At 43.2% G+C, this 20,955-nt stretch overlaps 1 protein-coding gene and 1 long non-coding RNA gene across 2 annotated transcripts in view; one reads left to right on the forward strand and one right to left on the reverse strand.

The window, feature by feature from the left end:
* Positions 1-4,471: 4,471 nt before the first annotated feature.
* Positions 4,472-5,302, forward strand: LOC149525678 (protein CFDP2-like). The gene has a single exon (XM_089775991.1). It carries the CDS (start codon positions 4,472-4,474, stop codon positions 5,300-5,302), a length of 831 nt encoding a protein of 276 aa, XP_089632117.1.
* A 9,620-nt stretch (positions 5,303-14,922) lies between these two features.
* Positions 14,923-20,955, reverse strand: part of LOC112546769 (uncharacterized) — a 35,158-nt gene continuing 29,125 nt past the window's right edge. The window contains exon 3 of the long non-coding RNA XR_012901217.2: positions 14,923-15,325. This is a non-coding gene — a long non-coding RNA (uncharacterized LOC112546769). The remainder of the gene's footprint in view (positions 15,326-20,955) is intronic.

Here is a 20,955-nt window from a genome sequence, read left to right on the forward strand (position 1 = left end):
TCTCTCCCTTCCTCCCCTTGCCTCCCCCTTTCAGCTCCCTCCTCCCAGGTTTACGGACCTTCCACCGGCCAAAGGCACCCTCCACCATGATGCGGGCCCTGAGGAACCTAGCATTAAATGCCTGTCAGGGAGGATGAGGTGTCCCATGAAACGCTTCATAAGCCAGGGTTGTAGGGGATAGGCTGCATCTCCCACCAGGCACACAGGCATGTCCATGTCCCCAACCCTGATGTAGTGGTCAGGAAAGAAAGTCCTGGCATGAAGCCTTTGGCACACAGAGGAGTTGCAGTAAACCCACACATCCTGTGCTTTGCCGGACCAGCCCACAGTGATTCCACAAAGTGGCCTGGTGGTCAGACGCAGCCTGCAGGATGATGGAAAAGTGTCCCTCGCAGTTGATAAAGAGGGAGTCCTGGTGTTACAGGGCAAGGCGGATGACTCTGCGGAGCAGCACTCTGTTGATGGCCTTGACCACCTGCAGAGGGACACACAAAACCGAGAGTCATTGTGGTGCCAGGATGGCTGAGATTGCTCCTTTCCAGCCACTGCCCCATTCCACCACTCCCCAGGAGCAACTCCCCCTGCAATCCTGGCTATCACGGGTAGTTCTTAGTGCTGGTGGGACAGAACAAACCTTCACATGGAGGGGACTTGCACTACCTCCCCCCCTTTTTCCTAGGGCAGCCCATCCCCCCCTTCCACTCCTCCCCAGCCCCCAGCACAGTGGCCGGAGACTGCCATACCTGCATGAGCACTGCCCCAACAGTGGATCCCTCCACACCCCATGGATCGGTAGCTATCCAGTGTGTAGAGCTTCCAGAGGGTGATGGCCACATGCTTGTGAAGGGGAATGGCGGGCCTCATGTGCGTGTCCCGTTGCTGCAGAGCAGGGGCAAGCCACTCACAGAGTTCCATGAAGGTGTCCTTCTTCATCCTAAAGTTCTGGATCCATTCTTGGTCTCCCCTGCTCTCCAGGACAATGTGGTCCCACTAGTCACTGCTGGTGTCCACATACCCCAGAAGGGTCTGGATGATGACCTGGGTGTTAGGCTGCAGCAGATGCTGTGAGGCAGCCTCCAGAAAGTGCTGCCAGGCTTGCAGCAACATGTGCCCAGGGGCAGCTCCGGTTCCATGGTGCAGAGTGATGTTGTGTCCTGAGTGAGGGCAACCAGAGCACGCAGAGAAAAAAATGCTTTGCTGTCCCTCAGTGAGGGACAAGCAGGGAAACCTGAGAACCGGCTGTCCAGGGGGATCCCTTTAAGCACAGGCCTCAGATAGCCTCAGGCAGCAGCCACACAAAGTAATTCCTGACCTAATGCCCTGCTGGAACCAGTTTCAGTTGGCCTTAAACATGATTCAGTGTCCAATCAGTGTGGATGCGCATTTTGTGTGTAGATATTTCGAAATAACGCTCTAGTGTAGACGTGCCCTCGGTCTCCTTGGGAAATCTTGGCCAAAACTGACTTACCTTCCAATACATATCTTTGTGAATAAGCTCAAGAGATTTATAACACTTAGATCAAAAAGACAAAGGTTAGAAAATTTAAAAAATGGCATCTAGTTTGGATAACATGTACCATTAACTAAATGATTATGACAATAATACTTAATAATGTCCTCTGATGATCATTTTTTGATTCTTCACTCACCAGATTTATAAGGTAGGTTCTTATCTGAATTTAAATATCCATAGCCACAGACTGCTTTAATCCCTTTTTAAAATGAAAAGTGATGGTGCTGTGGAGTCTATATTAATTAATGGATTTTCCAAGTTAAAGATAGAAATACATTTTACAAAATATGTTTGAAAATTTTAATAAAAGGAAGATGGGAAGCTAAGATCACTGAGACTTTTACATTTGTTCTGATACTTTAATTGTATTAATATTTTCAAATGATTGGGATTCTTTGAAAATTAGTAAACTAATGGTTATTTTGATTACTTAATGTTCTTGCACGCTTTAACTTTTCAGTTGCTAAAATATGTTCTCAACTCTAACTTAAATTTAACAAAAGTAAATAAATTTAACAAAGTATTGTATCTGCAAATAAGCCCCTGACATGCTGTTAATGATCAATTTTCTTAAATTCAACATCAGAACTTTTGGATACTGTGAAAAACAAGATGACTTTCTTTATATAATGGATGTAATCGTAATCATAGGCATACTTCGATCCCAAACCATCATGGGCTTGCGCCCCTGTAGGACTGATTCGAGCAGCCTCTTCTATGGCTGTGCAATCCAATCCGGGAATGGCAGTCCTTTCCACACTGTGAGCAGCAGTAGGCAGATGTCGCTCTGGTATCACAGGCACGGATCTTCCTGAGCGCTTTCTTGTCTTCCGCTTCCTTCACCAAGGTAGTTTCATACATAGCAAGAGCTTCTTTCACTCCCTGTTTCCAGGCATACTTGTCTAAGGCGAGCAAATGCCAGGTGTTCGCACTGATAGAGAGAGCGCTGAGGTCACGCTTGCACATGTCCTTATAACGCAGTTTAGGTCGCCCTTTTGGCCTATTTCCAGATGCCAGTTCACCAAAGAGAAGGTCCTTCGGTATTCGGCCATCCAACATATGTGAGACATGGCCAAGCCAGTGCATACGCCTCTGTTTGAGAAGGGTGAACATGGAGACAGTGCCCGTCCTCTCAAGCACTGCGCTATTGGGGATCTTGTCCTGCCATGAGATACCAAGTATACGCCTAAGGCAGCACATATGAAATGTATTGAGCCGCTGCTCTTATTTTGAGCACAAAGTCCATGTTTCACTGGCATACAACAGTGTGCTCAAAACACAGGCTGTGTAGACCTGCACCTTGGTGTGTACAGTGAGCTTATTATTGGCCCATACTCTCTTCATCAGCCTGGAGAATGTTGTGGCGGCTTTTCCAATGCGCTTGTTAATCTCGCTATCAAATGACAAGTTGTCTGAGATCATAGAGCCTAGGTACACAAACTCATGGACGACTTCCAGTTTGTAATCTAACACACTGATAAATGGCTCGTTACCCGCGATTTGGCCCATCACCTGGGTCTTCTTTAAGCTGATTGTGAGGCCGAATTCCATTCATGCGTCCGCAAAGCGAGTTATGAGTGACTGCAGTTCCTGCTAAGTGTGAGCAGCAATAGCTGCATCGTCAGCAAAAAGGAACTCCCTTAGACACTTTGTAAGCACCCTGGTCTTTGCTCTAAGCCTCGACAGTTTGAAGAGGTGGCCGTCCGTTCTCGTGCGGAGAAAGGTGCCCTCTGTAGCAGTTCCAAAGGCATATTTGGGCAAAACTGCAAAAAAGATGCCGGACAGTGTTAGAGCCAGCACGCACCCCTGCTTCACTCCACTGAGAATCTCGAAGGGTTCGGATGTGGATCCATCGTATACCATGGTCCTCCTCGTGCCATCATGGAAGGCCCTAACAATGCTGAGCAGAGTTGGAGGACAGCCGATCTTAGCCAGAATCGTGAACAGACCTTTTCTACTGACAAGGTCAAATGTTTTGGTCAGATCGATGAAAGCAATATACAAAGGTATGCTCTGTTCCCTGCACTTTTCTTGTAGTTGCCTAACAGAGAAAACCATGTCTATGGTGGACCGTTCAGCTATGAACCCACACTGAGATTCAGGGTAGACTCTCTATGCAAGAACATGGAGCCTCTTCAGGACAACACAGGCAAATAGCTTCCCCACGGTGCTGAGAAGGGAGATGCCGCGATAGTTGTTGCAATCGCTTTTGTCACCTTTGTTCTTGTAGACAGTAATGATGTTAGCATCCCTCATATCTTGCGGTATGCTGCCTTCTCTCCAACATTGTCAGAGTATTCCATACAGCTCTGAGACTAGGGACCATTAGCGCATTTAAGGATTTCCAAGGGAATAAAATCTTTCCCTGGGGCTTTTCCAGAAGAGAGTGCTTTTAGCGCATCGCTAAGTTCTTCCATAGTGTGTTCAACATCAAGTTCAGTCATGGTGGGCAGAGGTTCAATGGCATTCAGGGCTCTCTCTGTAACTACAGTCTCTCTGGTGTACAGCTGTGAATAGTATTCCACCCAATGTTCCATCTGCTTGGTTCTGTCCTTCAAAACCTCTCTTGTCGCCGACTTAAGTGGGGAAGTCTTTCTTTGTGATGGACCAATGACCTGCTTGACCCCATCGTACATTCCTTGCATGTTACCAGTGTCCGCGGCCTGCTGAATCTTGGAGCAGACAGTAATCGTTGGCACACTGCTGAGCAACCTGCTGCACTTGACTCTGAGCAAACCAGAGCGCCTGCAGGTTCTCCTCACTGGGAGAGGACCTGTATGCAGCCAGTGCCTGTCTCTTCTTCTCAATCAGGGGCGTCAGCACTTCAATGTGGGCTTCAAACCAATCAGCAGACTTGACTGTCTTCTTCCCAAAGATAGACATTGCAGTATCATAGATAGCATTCCATAGTTGATATTAATAGTAGCAGTCATTAATAATGAGCTGAGAAGACTGCAGATGGACATTGTGGCCCTCCAGGAAACAAGGCTATCATCCTCTGGATGTCTCCGGGAGAAGGATTTTTCCTTTTTCTGGCACGGGAAGCCTCCAGAAGAGACCAGGGAACACGGTGTTGGCTTTGCAATTAGAAACAACCTAGTTGGCTCAGTCATATCACCAAATGTGGAAACTGAGAGAATGCTGAAAATCCAGCTTCAAACATCAGTGGGCATGGCCAACATCTTCAGCATTTATGCACCTACTTTAACTTCTGCCCAGGAAGATAAGGACAAGCTCTATGATGAACTTAGTATTGCCATCAGTGAGGTATCTTCCTATGAACTGCTATTCATCCTTGGCAACTTCAATGCCAGAGTTGGCAGCGACCATTACAGCTGGCCATCCTGTCTGGGACAGTTTGGAACAGGGAAGATGAATGAAAATGGACAGCGCCTCCTTGAACTCTGCTCCCAACACGATCTCTGCATAACCAATATATTTTTCAACGTTAAAGTTTTGTGGCGACACCCAAGATCAAAACATTGGCACCAGCTTGACCTGGTCCTCACCAAACGCAGCCTTTTAGGTAGTGTCAGGGTGACACGCAGCTACCACAGTGCAGACTGTGATACTGACCACTTGCTCGTGTGTAATAAGGTGTACATCCATCCGCGAAGATTTTTTCGCTCCAGAAAGGAAGGGAAGCCACACATTGACACTGGTGAGACTCATGACCCTTCAAAAGTATGCGAGTTTGTTCAAGCACTTGAAGAGGCCTTGCCCTTTCAGGATGACACTGATATCAGCAAGAGATGGGATAGTGGATGTACACTATGCAAATGGGAATGATAACATGAGGGATAGATTTGAAAGGAAGACTTAATATATGACAATGCTTAGTGTTACAGAGATTAACTTTTAGGTGACATGCCTTTTGGTAGAACTCACAACCCCGAGTTAGGTGTCCAAACTCCTTACACAATGCATGAGGACAGTACTGTGCTAACCACTGAGCTACAGAATAAGTATCTTTTCCAATGACTATATAAATATTTAAATAAATTAAATAGTTAAATGCTTTTCAACATGAGGGACTGAGAGCCTAGTAGAGAGGGCATTTACCAAGAGATGGGATAGCTAGGTTCATGTCTCTGCTCCAAATTATGCAAAGAGAGGCCTTGAACCTGGGTTTCATGTGCCTTTGGTCATTGCTCAAGCTACTTGGTATATTAGGAGTCGGTCTTCTTCTGTACAGTCTTTTTCCCCCACAAGTAAGGAGACACCAAGCTTGTGAATCTCTGGATCTTAGGAATGAGCTAGGCACCAAGCTAGTTGGAAGTATCAGAATGTAAGTTGTTGCACACATGCCCTTTAGCAGCAACTGAGGTGTTGTGGGGGCTTTACTGGCAGCAACTTGAGACCTGATGAGCTATATATTCCATCCGGGCTCAGAACGTCTTGTTGTGAACTTGAGAAGGTCACTTGACCGATCTTGCTGCACATGGAGTATAATTAAGGCAATTAAAGATAACATCCAGTTGTGGAGGAACTAATGGTGCCCTTAAAGAGAGGACATCTAAGGCAGTGTTTCTCAGCCAGTGGTACAAATATCCTTAGGGGTACTCGAGAGAAGTCTGGGGGGTATGTCAACACAACTGAAATTTGGAGAAAACTGGATTTTTGTTTTAAGTTTTACAGCGCTTTATTATTTTTATACTTTTTACACCCAAAAACTTAATTGCCCACCTGGCTATAATAAGTTGTTTAAACAAATGTGTTGCAATGGTAGAAAAAAATTGTGTGTCTGAAAGCTGTAAGTACTGGGGGTACTTATAATTTTTTTTAAAAAGGGGGTATTTTATAGAAAAGGTTGAGAAACACTGATCTAGAGCACATGATTGCTGTAGAGGGATAAGGAACAAATACGAGTCATTATCTGGGGGGGGAGGGAAATAAGAGACAAGGAGGGTCAAGCAGGTACCCCATGGGCATACTTTGTTGTGGAATGTTCCCTCAACAAGACTTTTCTGGCAGGAGCCCAGGACAAAAGGGTAGATAAAAGAATGAAATCTAGACTCTAGAGAAAGAATCCTGGAAGTGTTCAGTAGTGGAACAGTGCAATGAAACCTAGGGAAGTATGAAAGCTCTAGACCCAGGATGGCACAAACTGGTTTAAATTAATACTTTTGGATTAGTAATTTAATGGAGGGTTACAGAGAACACCCTATGAGTCCCAGCCCTGTAATACAGGCAGTCCTCGGGTTACGTACAAGATAGGGACTGTAGGTTTGTTCTTAAGTTGAATCTGTATGTAAGTCGGAACTGGCATCAGCCGCTGCTGAAACTGATCAGTTTCAACCGCAGCTGAATCTGGATGCCAGTTCTGACTTACATACAGATTCAACTTAAGAAACCCAGGCGTCCCCAAGTCAGCTGCTGCTGAAACTGATCAGCGGCTGATTCCAGGAAGCCAGGAGCAGAGCAACTCTGTCTCGGGCTTCCTGTAGTCAGCCGCTGGTCAGTTTCAGCAGCGGCTGACTTGGGGACGCCTGGGGCAGAGCAGCTGGGGTGCTGCTGGGTTGCTCCAGTAGCGCGGCTCCTCGGCTCTACTGGAGCAACCCAGCAGCACCCCAGCTGCTCTGTCCGAGGTGTCCTGATTCAGCCGCTGCTGAAACTGACCAGCAGCGGCTGAATCAGGACGCCTGGGGCAGAACAGCTGGGGTGCTGCCTGGTTGGTCCGGAGCGGCGCTGCGGGACCAACCTAGCAGCCCCCAGCTGCTCTACCCCAGGGGTAGGCAAGAAAAGCCTGGTATGATGGGGGGGGCACTATCTGCACCCCCCCCAGCAGACCAGGGAGACGAGGGTGGCGGGACCGCCCAAGTCCTCCACGGCTTTGCTCCGTCTCCCTGGTCTGCTGACCTGGGAGACACGGAGCAAAGCCGCAGAGCACGTGGGCAGCGGGACAGTCCAGGCGCGCTGCGGCTGTCCCACTGCTGGTGTGCTCCGAGGCTTTGCTCCCCATCTCCCTGGTCTTCTGGTCAGACCAGGGAGATGAGGCGCAAAGCCACGGAGCACGCCCGCAGCGGGACAGCCCAAGCGCGTCCGAGCTGTCCCGCTGCGGGCGTGCTCCGAGGCTTTGCTCCCCATCTCCCTGGTCTTCTGTTCAGACCAGGGAGACGAGGAGCAAAGCCACGGAGCACGCCCGCAGCGGGACAGTCCAAGCGCGCCTGTGCTGTCCCACTATGGGCGTGCTCCAAGGCTTTGCTCCCCGTCTCCCTGCAGACCAGGGAGATGGGGAGCAGCTTTTCTCGCCCCAGAGGACGGGAGTGGCGGACCACGGCGCATCTGGGCGTCCCACCGCTCCCGTCCTCCGGGGCGAGAAAAGCCCCGTTCGTAACTGCAGATCCGACATAAGTCGTATCCGCGTAACTCGGGGACTGCCTGTATAGGATAACTTAAGAAAAAGTCCAGGAGTCATCAGCAAAGAATCTATTAGAGCAGATTTTGACTGCTATGTATAATGTCCCTATCTATAACCTAGTGTAGTGAGAAAGCTGGGAAGGTGCATGCCTGGCACTAAGAAGGGGATGAGGACAATGAGTGTTCTGAGCCAGAATGCCAAAGATCATGTGGTCTGGACTTGGGGCTGAAGATCTTTTGTAAGGATATTAGACTTTGTTACCCTCAAAAGAGTCAGGCTACAACATGATCTGCTAGCGCATTGATCTTCCTCTTCTCATGAGTTACCTCAGAAGCAGAGCATTCACTGGCAGGCAGGTCTAGAGGAGAACTTGTTACATCATGCCTAGGTGTGGGGGCACCAGTCAACCCTTCCAGGGATGCCTAATTACTTGAGGTGTCTACATGGTTAGGTAGTACTGAGTGGCGGTGTTGGTGGATTGTGATAGTGGCTAAATAGTGTACTCTAGGCACTTCAATGGGCAAATAAGCTCCTAACCCTTGCTTATTAAACTAACCTGTGTGGTTTAATTCTTCCTTTCAAAATCAATTCAAAGCCATGTGTGGTTTGCTTCTTCTGATCTTTAAATATCATTGCACTGTGACAGTCATTCACTAGCAGATTTTTCTCCCTTATGTGTTATGTAGTAGAACAGCTATGAAAGGTTAAGTGCCAGATTGCCCTATGTGGACAGTTTAGAAATGTAACCAGCTCCAACTGTTTGCTGGGTGAACATGATTGCTGAAGCATGTATGAACTTATTTTTACCATTTATTTCAATCACATTTCAGAACTAGTGTTGGCGGAGATACTTGTAATAAGTGCTTATTCAATTAACTTGAAGAGGTTGGCTTACATAGGAAGCTGGCATGCCCCTTAAAATGCATGTAGAACAATTGTGCTGCATGCATTCACTAGCTCTTTGATCTTGAAACATCTTAGCAGGCCCCTGAAGGATGACATTGATTTATATATAGTTACAGTACAGATGAATGACTATTGCAGGTCATTTGAAATAAGGTTGGCTATTTAGTATACTACATGCTGTTTCTGTACACAGAAGATTTTAAATAGGTAGCCTGCGGTTCAGGTGGACCAAGTTATCTATCTCTGAATGGAACAGAGAGCTCTTCTAGGAGATTTAGAATTTGCTCAAAGATTATGTCTACTCTCAGTTATGCTTCCTATTTAGTGTGATTATTTTCCAACAGTTAAGGGAACTCAAAATATCTGCATTGTTATTTTCCTCCTATGACTACTTTTTCAGTTACTTCCAACTCCTCCACCCCCCCCCCCTTTTTTACTTGCCCTTGCCTTACAGGGAAAGGGCAGCATAATAGTCCAACTCCACTCACATTTTCTTTGCACTCCATGAGGACCTCTGAATTGTCTGCATTTCAATTATGGTGAGCAGCTGCACTAGATTTCCAATCATTTCATACTTATGCATTTGCCTCAGTCCCTTTGGGCTTAAAATGTAATTCTACTTTGAAAAGTGATTATGTAACATGTGCACCTTCTTAACTTGTCAGATCAACTCCCTGTCTAGCACATTTTGCATCTACTGCATTTTGCTTCTGGTCTCTTTGCAAACAGCTAGAAGACAATAATCTGTTCCAGTAAGTTACACCTGGGCAACTCACTTCAAAGCACTAGCATTGCACTAGTGTCAATGAAAAACTAAAATGAAGATAGTGGAAGCATATGTGGATCAAAATGCCTGGTGATGAGTCATGAAAAGAAACCTGAGTTTCAGAACCCAGGCCAAGTTTAAGGGTCTAATAATTACAGGGTGCAGGATTTAAAAACAATAATAAGCAAATATCAGATTCTATGTTAAACTTATTCTTTATGTTTGCTATGAAAAGCTTAGAATGGAAAATTTAAATTAATACAAAACTTACTCCATTCAAATATATAACATATCAGGCACTCCATGATGATGGCTATTTGTTATTTACAAGCAAACAGGAAATATCCTCTCCTAGTATCTTTACTGAACACAAGCATTTCTATAACATCTTTGGTTTTTTGTCAATACAAACTCTAATACAGGAAGTGAATTGTAAGATTTGTCAAAGAACTCTGTATGGGTATGTCTACACAACAGCACTAATTCGAACTAACTTAGTTCAAATTAGTTAATTCGAACTAACTTAGTTCGAATTAGTTAATTCGAACTAAGCTAATTCGAACTAACGCATCCGGACTAAAAAACTAGTTCGAATTAGCGTTTTGCTAATTCGAACTAGCATGTCCACATTAAGTGGACCCTGAACCGAGGTTAAGGATGGCCGGAAGCAGTGCCGGCAGGGCATCAGATGAGGACTTAGAGCGTGGAGCTGCTGCCTCAGGCTAGCTGAGGGCTGTGCTGAAAAGGACCTGACCCCCACCCTGGACAGACAGTTCTCAGGGTGCCCCACTTGCAAAGCAGGCCTGGCTTGGAGTGCCCTGAGTGCCCACACTGGGCACATCACAGCACTCGGCCATCAGACCGGCTGCACTTGCCACAGGCTGCCATCTGGGGAGAGGGGGTAATTGGGGGGGCTGCAGGAGAGCATCCACCCCCAGAAGCCCGTAGAGCCAGCCCAGTCCTCCCCATCGGGGGCTCGTACTCCATTCCTCCCTCACCTTCTTCCACTTACCCTTCCCTAGCCCCCCTTCCTGATGTACAAAATAAAGAAAACGTGTGGTCAAAAATAGAATCTCTCTTTATTGAACAAAACTCGGGGAGACTGGGAAAAGGAGGTGGGAGAGGGGAGGGCAACTAAAATGATCAGAGGTTTGGAACAGGTCCCATATGAAGAGAGGCTAAAGAGACTGGGACTTTTCAGTTTAGAAAAGAGGAGACTGAGGGGGGATAGGATAGAGGTCTATAAAAGCATGAGTGGGGTGGAGAGGGTGCATCAAGAAAAGTTCTTCAGTAGTTCCCATAATAGAAGGACTAGAGGACACCAAAGGAAAGGAATGGGTAGCAGGCTTCAAACTAGTAACAGAAAGATGTTCTTTACAAAGCAAAGAGTCAACCTGTGGAACTCCTTGCTGCAGGAGGCTGTGAAGGCTAGAACTAGAACAGAGTTTAAAGAGAAGTGAGATCAAGTCATGGAGGTTGGGTCCATGGAGTGGTATTAGCCAGGGGGTAGGAGTGGTATCCCTGCCCAAAGATTGTGGCAGGCTGGAGAGGGATGGCACAAGACAAATGGCTTGGTCACTGTCTTCGGTCCATCCCCTCCAGGGTCCCTAGGGTTGGCCACTGTCGGCAGACAGGCACCTGGGCTAGATGGACCTTTAGTCTGACCTAGGACGGCCATTGTAAGCTCAGGGCTCAGGGTCGGGGGTCTCAGTGGACCCCCTTGATTTTCATGCACACCTGCTCCTGGGTGGCCAGGCTGGCAGCTCTCCTGCCCTAGCCGGCCACTTTTCTGTGCCTAGTGCGGAGGTTGTGGACGAGGTCCACGATGTCCGCACTAGACCAGGCGGGTGCCTGCCTCTTGCGGTCCCGGGCAAGCTCCCAGGAGCCGCTAGCCTGGTCCCGGGAAGAGGGGGAGGGCTGGGGGTCATCAGGTGGCTGGCTCAAGCCGTGCCAGGTGCAGGGTCTGCTAGCTGGGTGCTGGCAGGCTTGCACCTGGCACGGTCATCGTAGACAGCCCGTGCCCCTTTAAGGGGTCCGGGGCCGGGAGGGGGGCATACGAGTTTCCCTGGTGTTGGCCAGAGTGGCCAGCAGGGAAAGCTGGGGAGGGCTAGCCTCCCACTAGTTTGAATTAAGGGGCTACACACCCCTTAATTCTAACTAGCTAGTTTGAACTAGGCTTAGTCCTCGTAGAATGAGGTTTACCTAGTTCAAATTAAGCGCTCCGCTAGTTCGAATTAAGTTCGAACTAGCGGAGCGCTAGTGTAGCGCCTATCAAAGTTAATTTGAACTAACGTCCATTAGTTCAAATTAACTCTGTAGTGTAGACATACCCTATGTGGTTTGCTAGAATGAATTTCCTTATTCCAGAATAGCATGCTGAAGTATATGTAGTCCTTCCAAGCCTCTATTATTTTTAAATTTAAATGTATTGTCACTTGACAATATTTTTAAAAAACCTTACAAGCAAGAATAAGGTCAGTTTATCCTGGCTTTCCAGATTAACTGGTATTAATGATGAATTTTCTCTGTTTTAACTATCTTTGACAGACCCTCTCTTTCTGAGTACCATTCAGTTAGCTGAAAGTACAAATTCATTAAAATTGTTTATAACAGGAAGAAAACAATAATGTATGACAATCTACTCCCAGGTGTGTCTAGTTTACAGGGTTTTTTTGAAAAAAGTGACCTTTTTAAAAAAAAAATCACCTGAGTCTAGTCTGCTCCTGCATTCTTTTGAAATTAAATTGAAAGAACGCAGCCACTATGTTTTGCTGACTCAGCACTTTCACAGCAAAAAGCAGCAGTCTAGAGGGGGATCTGTCGAGAAAGAAAGCCTTTTTTGACAGATCTCTTATGCCTCCTCTATGGAGAGTTACAGTAACAAAGTGCTGAGTTGGCAAAACACAGCGGCTATTTGTATGCAAACTAGGCACGGGATATTTAAATCCCTGCCTCATTTGCAATGTCGACCTGCCTAATCTGCATCCCTCTGCCGACAGAGGAATGCAGTCTAGACATACCCTGAGATAGCTACTTGATGTCACTAGGAGTCCCCATTGGCTAGCCCAGATCCTTCTCACTTCCAGAAACTGGTAATGAAATGTGCTGAATGAGATGGGCTTTTTCACCACTCAGCAGAAATGGGATAAATCTTTGTTACCCAGTAGCAGTAGAGGGCAGGTGCCCTATGCCCTTTAAATCAACACTGGAGCAGCACATGGTTTACTCTTGCCAGGGTGGGGGATGGCTGGGGTCAGTGTAGTACACGCCAGGTGGTACTGAGAGCTGTCCCCCCACCATCCCTCTCCCCTCCACCTGAGGTCCTGCCTCTTCTGGAAGTGCAGAACTGCTATCCCCCTTACTAAGGAGTCCACAAGTTTGACGCCCCACCTGCTCAAATATCTTCTACTGTATATAACAAATACCAAGATGGAAACAATTCATGATGAAGGCAGCTTACTTTCACTATGGAGGCAGCTCACATCAAAATGAAAGCAGCTTACTTCAAGATGGAGGCAGCTCACAGCATCAAACTAACACTGAAGTTGAGAAAACATTCATCTGCAGACATGTATGCCAAGGTTGAGGTAAAAAAAAAAGATAAGGGAGCAGAAGGTAGCTATTTGGAAGATAAACTTGCAAACAAGTTACAGTATGGAGACACTGCTACATGGCCTAGATGTGAGGATGGTTTATAACAAATTCTATTGGAATATGGGCTGAACAAGTTCAAGAATTTCATTTCCTGAATGATGGAAATAAAAGAAAATTCTCTGCACACCACTACAAGAAAAAACTCACCAATGGGGAAGAAATGCATCAACATTGGATTCAATATTCAGTGTCTAAAGACTCAGTGTTTTGTTTCTGTTGCAAGCTGTTTAGCAGTCATGCAATTGGTATTTCACTTAATGAAAACAGTTCAAATGATTGGAAAAACATGTCTTTAATTCTGTCCTCTCATGAAAAAAGTCCGGAATGACTGGAAAATTTACAAAATTGGAAAGCACTTGAACTAAGATTGAAAAAAACAAAAAGCTATTGATGAACTATTGATGACAAAAATTACATATATTTGCTAATAGTAGCAAGATGTTAAAAATATGGAAGATGGTGCTATTTGTTTTGGTACAAAGGAGATGTATGGCTGGTGATTGTCCTGAAAGTGGGTAGCACTTCCGCCTAAATGGGGTCACTGTCCTCCTAAGTGGTTTTGTGTGCATACCTTATCAGTCTCCCTCGTTGGATTTTCTATATTGAGGGAGAGTATTTAATTTTGTGTGGTTTTCATAGATGAGAAATCTAGAGATGGAGGCTCATTAATGTCTGTGTTAGGTTTGGGAAGAAGGTTCCGAGTAGTTCTGAGGTGTTTTTTAATATCTGCAGCCACTTGAAGAATATTTTCTGTTCAGTTCTAGCAGGGTGAGTATAGATGAACATCTGTTGATCATGGATACAAGAAAGCAACCAATGCAACAAGTGCTGTTTCTCAATCACTTCTTGGTGTTCTTTATTGTGCAATAGGATGCTAGAAGTGGCTATTGAAGTGTATAGGGTTTGTCCATATATACACTATTAAATTAATTTTTATGCATTGCAGTTGTAACCTGTGGAATATTTCTTCAAGTGTAGATGTTAGTTTTGTCAAAACCTCTGTATATGGGGAATTAGTAGCTATACCAACCCAGACCAAGTCTGAGAGTCATTCTTCCCTACCAGCTTTTAGGGTGGGGAACTAAGTAAGCATATTGATTTAATTAGATCAGCAACAATTACCACACTGAACAAACCAGCTCATTTGCACTTCCAATGCATTGTGGGTGCAAAGTCGCATTTCCTACTGCTTCTTTCATCCCCACTCATCTGCTCCAGTGTAGACCTATATTGCCCATACTGCAGTGGAAAGACAAATAATAAGTACTCAAATTAAGAAGAAAAGAGAACGAAAAGTTTGGTTTTGTTTGAGTACATTAGACCAAGAAATAAAGTGAGGCAATATATTTTAGGAGATCAAATGTTGTTAGAGACAAGCTTTCAGGTTTATCTTGAGTTGAAGAAAAGCTTTATATAGTCTTGAAGACTTGTCTCTCTCTAGCAGAATTTGTCCCAAAAGATATTACCTTGTGTACTTTGTTCCTTTATATCCTGGGACCAACAGGTACAACAAGTCTGCATATATTAGATCTCTCTGCCAAGAATTTTATCTCCTTCTGCTATCTTTATCTCAAAGCTAACAAAGTAAAACACATTCAAGGGCTACTTATTTATTTTTTCTGTTTGAATTATTTCCCCTGTGCATGTGTAAAGGAAAAATATATTTTGTCTACATCATAGCTATTGTAACTGGAGTGGCTTAATTGTGGTATATCAAACAAAGTAGCTCATTAAAAAGTTGCCAATACTTCTGACATGTTTAATTTTTTTCCCACTTGTTCTTGTGTTCACTGTAAATCCCTGAGTCCAAAAAGCACTTCTGCTATTTGGTAAAATACATAAACCCATACTTGTGTTCAGTCCATTCTTAGTTAATGAAAGAGAGGCTCAAAAGCTCTGCTGAATTGGGGAACTTATGGAAGATATTTACTTTGTTCCTTCTTTAGCTTAATTGTTTTCATTGGCCTTCAGTGCCAGTGTTATATCTGCTATTCTTCTGGCTGAAGAAGACAAGAAAGGATATCCTTTGGAGTCTGAATGGCTGCTTTTCAGTGACATGACACACCTTCCACACTCTCCCAGGGAATGATAGTATTGCTTCTGAAGTGGCCTATTTCCCTGAGGCCTGAGGAAGGAAAAGAGAAATTGAGACAGGCAATTGAACTTTGTTTTTGGACATGAGGCTGTGGAGCATTTCCATTAAGATGCTAGACTGGTACTGCATACATTCTCATCTGTACTTTAAGTCTTGGTGCAGTGTTGTCTCACAACCTCACCTGTTGTTGCTTATGATGTGAAATTTTCCACACTTCATCTGAAGGCTAAATTCTATACAAATTGTTAGCAAAAATAAGTTCAGCTATTTGCACAGAAGGGACATTATTATTAATATTCGAACTGTGTCCTAATGGCAAGGGTTGAGAATACTCCATGATTGGGTGCAGCAATTGACCAGAAAAATCTTTCCATTTTTTTAATTGGTTTTCTTCCTTTCACATTCATTGCTTTATTGTTTAAGGAACCTCAAAATCATTACCTGTGTCTTAGAGATAAATTTGTCAATATATATTTTTAAAATTACCAGTCAGCTAAATGAAAATTTCTTTCAAATAAATTGGTGTAAATCAGAAAAAAAAATTACACAAAGTTATATGTGTACTAGAGTTATAGAATTACAATTATTGTTTAAGGAATAGTTAATATATATGTAATTATGACTGGAAAACTGTTATATCAGTTGTGCACATATTTCTTTTATACGATTTTAAGTTGGATTACAAAGTAATAGAGAATTTTCAAAAGAAAGAAAGTAAACCATCTGCTCCATAGTATAATAATTTATACTAAGCAAAAATATATAATTACTAGCACATTTTCCTGGCATTTCTCAGGTCCTTCATTCAGTTATTTTTTTAAAATAAAATGAAAATATACAAGCTTTATTTAAATGATTGTATTTTTCAATACATTGTTATTTTGATTGAGTTAATTTTTATGATGGATTTCTTTAAAAAAGGATTGTTAAAATTTTTCAATTTAATTACTTTTTAGTAAATTTTTAAATGGGAAACCATCAAGTTAATTTTTTTTCTTCATCCCTGTAAACTCTTATCATTTGCTATGTTTTAACAAAAAGGGCCAATGGTTAATGTTGTTTGCCACAACAGTTTTTTCTAGTTTTCAAACTTTAAGCATTGATTTAGTTGTGCCAAAACAGAGCAGAACTCCAAATATCTCCATTGTATCTCTTTTCTGTAAGGTTCATTGAGTAGCAATCCTATGACAGGTTCAAACTCTTTTCTGACTCATCTTGGTTCACTCTGGGATGAAAGTAACTTACATTTCTTACAGGTCCTGTCATATCACAACCCTTTGGTGGAAGCCCCAGGAATGGAAGTTGGGGAGGATTGTGATAACAACAGTAACTCTATGGGATGGTGTGTGAGGGGGCTTAAGGCAGGGGATTAGGGATGTCGAGGTGTGGGATGCTCATTGCAGGACTGGGAATGTGGGAGGTGCAGGAGTTACAGGAGGGGCTTAGGGATGTGGGGGGCTCAGGGAAGGGGGCTGGAGGAGTGTGGGGTGCAAAAATCAGAGTTGGAGAATGAGAAAGAACTCAGGGCAGAAAGTGTGGGATGTGCAAGAGACAGGATTGAGGGATGAGGAGAGGCTCAGGGCAGGGTCCTGTGAATGTGGATGTGCAGAAGTCAGGTTTGGTGTGTGAGGAGGGGCTGGGGCCAAAGGTGTGTGTGTGTCTGTATAGGAAGGTATGTGTGTGCACAGGGGGGAGGAGGAGAGGAGGGAGCAAACCTCCCCTCCCCCAAATTCATACCAGGCTTGTTTGCTCTTCCTCTTCCTTTCTCTGCCTGGTAGAAAGAGAGTGTGTGACTCCCCAGCCCCATGCATTCCCTCAGCCAGAGTGAAGAATGCAGAAAACTGTGCACTCCCTGACAGTGACAATTGTTCCCATATGAATCTGGGGACGGGGATGAACTCCTCCTCATCCTTTCTAAAGGGGAGCTGAAGACTGAGAGACTCAGGGCTGAGGCAGTCCCTGATGGGAGGCAGGTCGGGAGGAGGGGGACATGGAGGGAGGGGGGGGAACATGTGCCCAGCCAGTCCCTTTCACTTGCCTGGTTATTCTCTTTTCTGCATGGTTTTATGAGAAGCAGTCCCATTCCAGGCACATCACATTTCTTGGTACAACCAAACACTTATGCTGCCTTAAGCTATGATAAGAGGAAGCTGTATTCTGAATTTGATGGTCCTGGTTCTTCCTGTTTAGGAGGAGTTCTTGAACAGACAGACAGACAAACTCTAAAATATAATCCATTAATCATATACTATAGTTTTGTAGTCCTGGATTAATGTTATTGCTAAAAGTACATATTTTCTCCCTGTACTATCTATAAGGAGGCGTTAAGGCTGATTGGATGCTCTACGTTTCCATTGTTTTATTATCTTTTGGATTTCTTTAAAATGTAACATTAATTATAATTTTTGGAGTTGTTAATATCTATGGACTTTTTGGAGGGCGCAAAGAAGGAGGGAATTACAACTTTTTTTTATTTTAAATGTTCTATTACTGATCTATTCTCTCACCTTAAATAGTGGTAGTATGTGGGAATTTCCTTTTTAACTATTTAAATCTCATACATAAACATTAATTAAGAAACCCAGGATGAATGTTGACGTGTTATTTCTAATTAGTTACATAATTTTTAACATCCATCTTAAAAAATATGGACAAATTCACCAGCTGAAACAGGGCAAAGAAGGCAGTGCATATGGGCCAGTATCCAGGCTCCTGTTCATATTTTCATGAATACACATTCACCAGCGTCTCCCTCATTGCTGTTTCTCATTCCCCAACAACCATTGCCCACTGCAACGTTTAACCTGATAGATGATACCAGCATTCTCTTGCAAGACTCCCTGTGTTTTCCCTTTCTAGATTTCCCTCTCATTCCCTTGCAAGCACACACTGATCAATTCGTTCTTCACTCCTGAGCACAATCTCCCCTGCTTGACACCTCCAAATATCTCCCCCCCCTTTTTCCTCTTCACTGAGTAGACCCAGCACAATAGGTAGAATTGAGAAACCTCACCATGAATAGTAATTTGGGGTATTCCAAGAAGGATTGCCCCCTCTCAGAATGTCTTATACTTCCTGTTCTCAAGAAGAGTCAGGCTGTTAGCCACATGTCTTTCAAACTGTCCACTACCTTCCATTGTTTCCAATGGACATGAAATCAAACTGCTAAGACACCTGGTTCCGTTGAGAGGGTGGCAGAGTGGTCACTGAAAAAAGAGTAGCTTTAGCTACAATCCCAATAAGAACAATGGCAGATGGCAGGTATTTTGAAACACCTATATGGAGTTCTTCATAAACATTGTTTATCAGTCCCTTTATGTTATGAAGAATAATGGCAATTATTTGAAATGTTGCCTATGCACAAGATTTCAGTGAATTTTAACTATATGCAAAGGTTGAAGGGCTTGTCTTCCGTTAATATCATTTGGGATATAATAATATCTGACACGGATACTAACTTTATATAACCTGTTTTTAAATTAATTTAATATCAAAATACTTAGAGGAAGCATTATTTGTTCAGAGTAAATGACTTCATTTTGGGGAGGATACAGTGTGTGCTTCACATGTAACTATTTAAATTCCTGCTAAAAAAAATGCTCCAACCAAATTTACCTTAAGTATAAAATCACAAACGGGATTTCCATTAATATGAAAAGGAAATTGTCCAATATCTGTTGACAAAACAACAGTTCATATTCAAGGCCAAGTTATTATTAGCCTTGGCATGCCCGTTTAATTAAGAAGCTCCAGTGTAGTAGCACCCACAGATCCCTTACCTAAAGCTAATCGTGTCCACGGCTTTATTGAGAGCAGTAAAGTAGGCGAGTACTGTACTAATATAAAGTGTTTATATAAAAAGTAAAGAAAATAAAGGGCTATTATGATTTTTGGGTAGATTGTTTTCCTTGAGACAACTTCTGTTTATGAAATATTAATAATCCAAGAGCATAGCAGCTCAGCATGCTAGGAGCTAATTTAACTGATGACGGCAGCTCAATTCCTAACATGCTGGTTTGCAGAGTTGGAGAGCTCTGATTTTCTAGGTGATGATGTACATGGAATGAAGCAGGGGAGTTTTTTCCTACAGGATCTAGAAGAATGAATGACAACTATTCATTGATCATGTTACACAAAGCCCTTACACACCTTGGCATATCATCTCATGAGAATGTAATCATAAGGCATCACAGCATAACAGCAGCAGCAGCCATTAGGAATGCAGATAAAAAAATAGAAATACTATTAACAATATTATTGTGCTTGGGACTTTTGTTTCAGAACTGTAAATTGCACAAAGTGTGGAGAAAAAATATTTAACCTGAAATTGAGGACTTGCATGGATATAAAATCAACTGATAGTGCTGCCAGATAAACATGCAGAGTGCTGAGAGAGAGAGATGATAAACAGGTGAAGGACTAAAAGTTGTTACTGTGAGTTGTAAACACACTGTCAGTCCTCTATCCTGCATCATTGTACAGTAGTGTAAATCCATTGACTTCTGTGGGTCTGAAATAAGAAATTCTGACGCTTTCAAATATAGTTTTGTCCCAATTAGGAACAAAAACATATTTTTGAAATTTTATTTTGAAACAAACTCTGAAAAGAATTCATCTTGGAAATTTTTGAATTTATTTGGAATGTTTAAAAAACAGAGTTTTTTTAAAACTTTTACATTTATGACTTGTCTGGTAGAACATAATTGTATGCTGTTTCACAGATGGATAAGTTACAATATCAGAAAGGATCTTTGTAATAATCACAGGCCAGAAAAAAACCTCTGTATAAATTCCTGGTTGAACTAGTGCTTTTTTTTTTCCAGAGGAGATGACACATTAGATTTTAATTTAAAAATGAGCAAGGGTGGAGAATCCAGCAAACCTTTGGTAAGTTGTCAAATGTACAATTACCTGCGCTGTTAAAATTTGCACCCTATTTTTAATCTGAATTTGCCATGCTTCAGCTTCCAATAATTGAAACTCTTTATACTTTTTGTCTGCTAGACTTAAGAGCCTGTTATCAAAGTTTTGCTTCCCGGGTAGACAGTTACATGCTATCATTGAGTCGCCCCTTCTTTTCTTTGTTAAAAGAAGCAGATTAAGCTCTTTCTATCATAATTGCAATGTGTTTTCCAAACCATTAATTATTTACATGACTTTTCTTTGAACCTTCTCCAATTTATGAACATCATTCTTTGTTTCAGGGGATAGCCGAGTTAGACTTTACAGGATAAACTTAAAAAACAACAAATAGTCTGGTAGCACTTTAAAGACTAACAAAACATGCAGATGGTATCATGAGCTTTTTACATTCAAGCTTGGCTTTCCCCTTGATATTTGTATACCCATTGCCTCTTCTTGTTTCCCCTCCTCCCATTTTTTTCCTTCCCTTCCTCTCCCTTCTCCCCTATTTATTTTAGTCCTGGACATCCAACACTCTGGTCATCTGAAGAAGTGGGCTGTGCCCACGAAAGCTCATGATACCATCTACATGTTTTGTTAGTCTTTAAAGTGCTACCAGACTATTTGTTGTTTTTTAAGTTTATCATTCTTTGTGAACACCAGAACGGGACACGGTATTCCAGTAGTGGTCACCTAAGTGCTAAATACAAATAACCTCTCTACTTCTATTCAATATTTCAGTTTACACATCCAAGGAT

This window comes from Pelodiscus sinensis, chromosome 1, assembly GCF_052426305.1.
Source record: "Pelodiscus sinensis isolate ZL-2025 chromosome 1, ASM5242630v1, whole genome shotgun sequence".
NCBI lineage: Eukaryota > Metazoa > Chordata > Testudines > Trionychidae > Pelodiscus > Pelodiscus sinensis.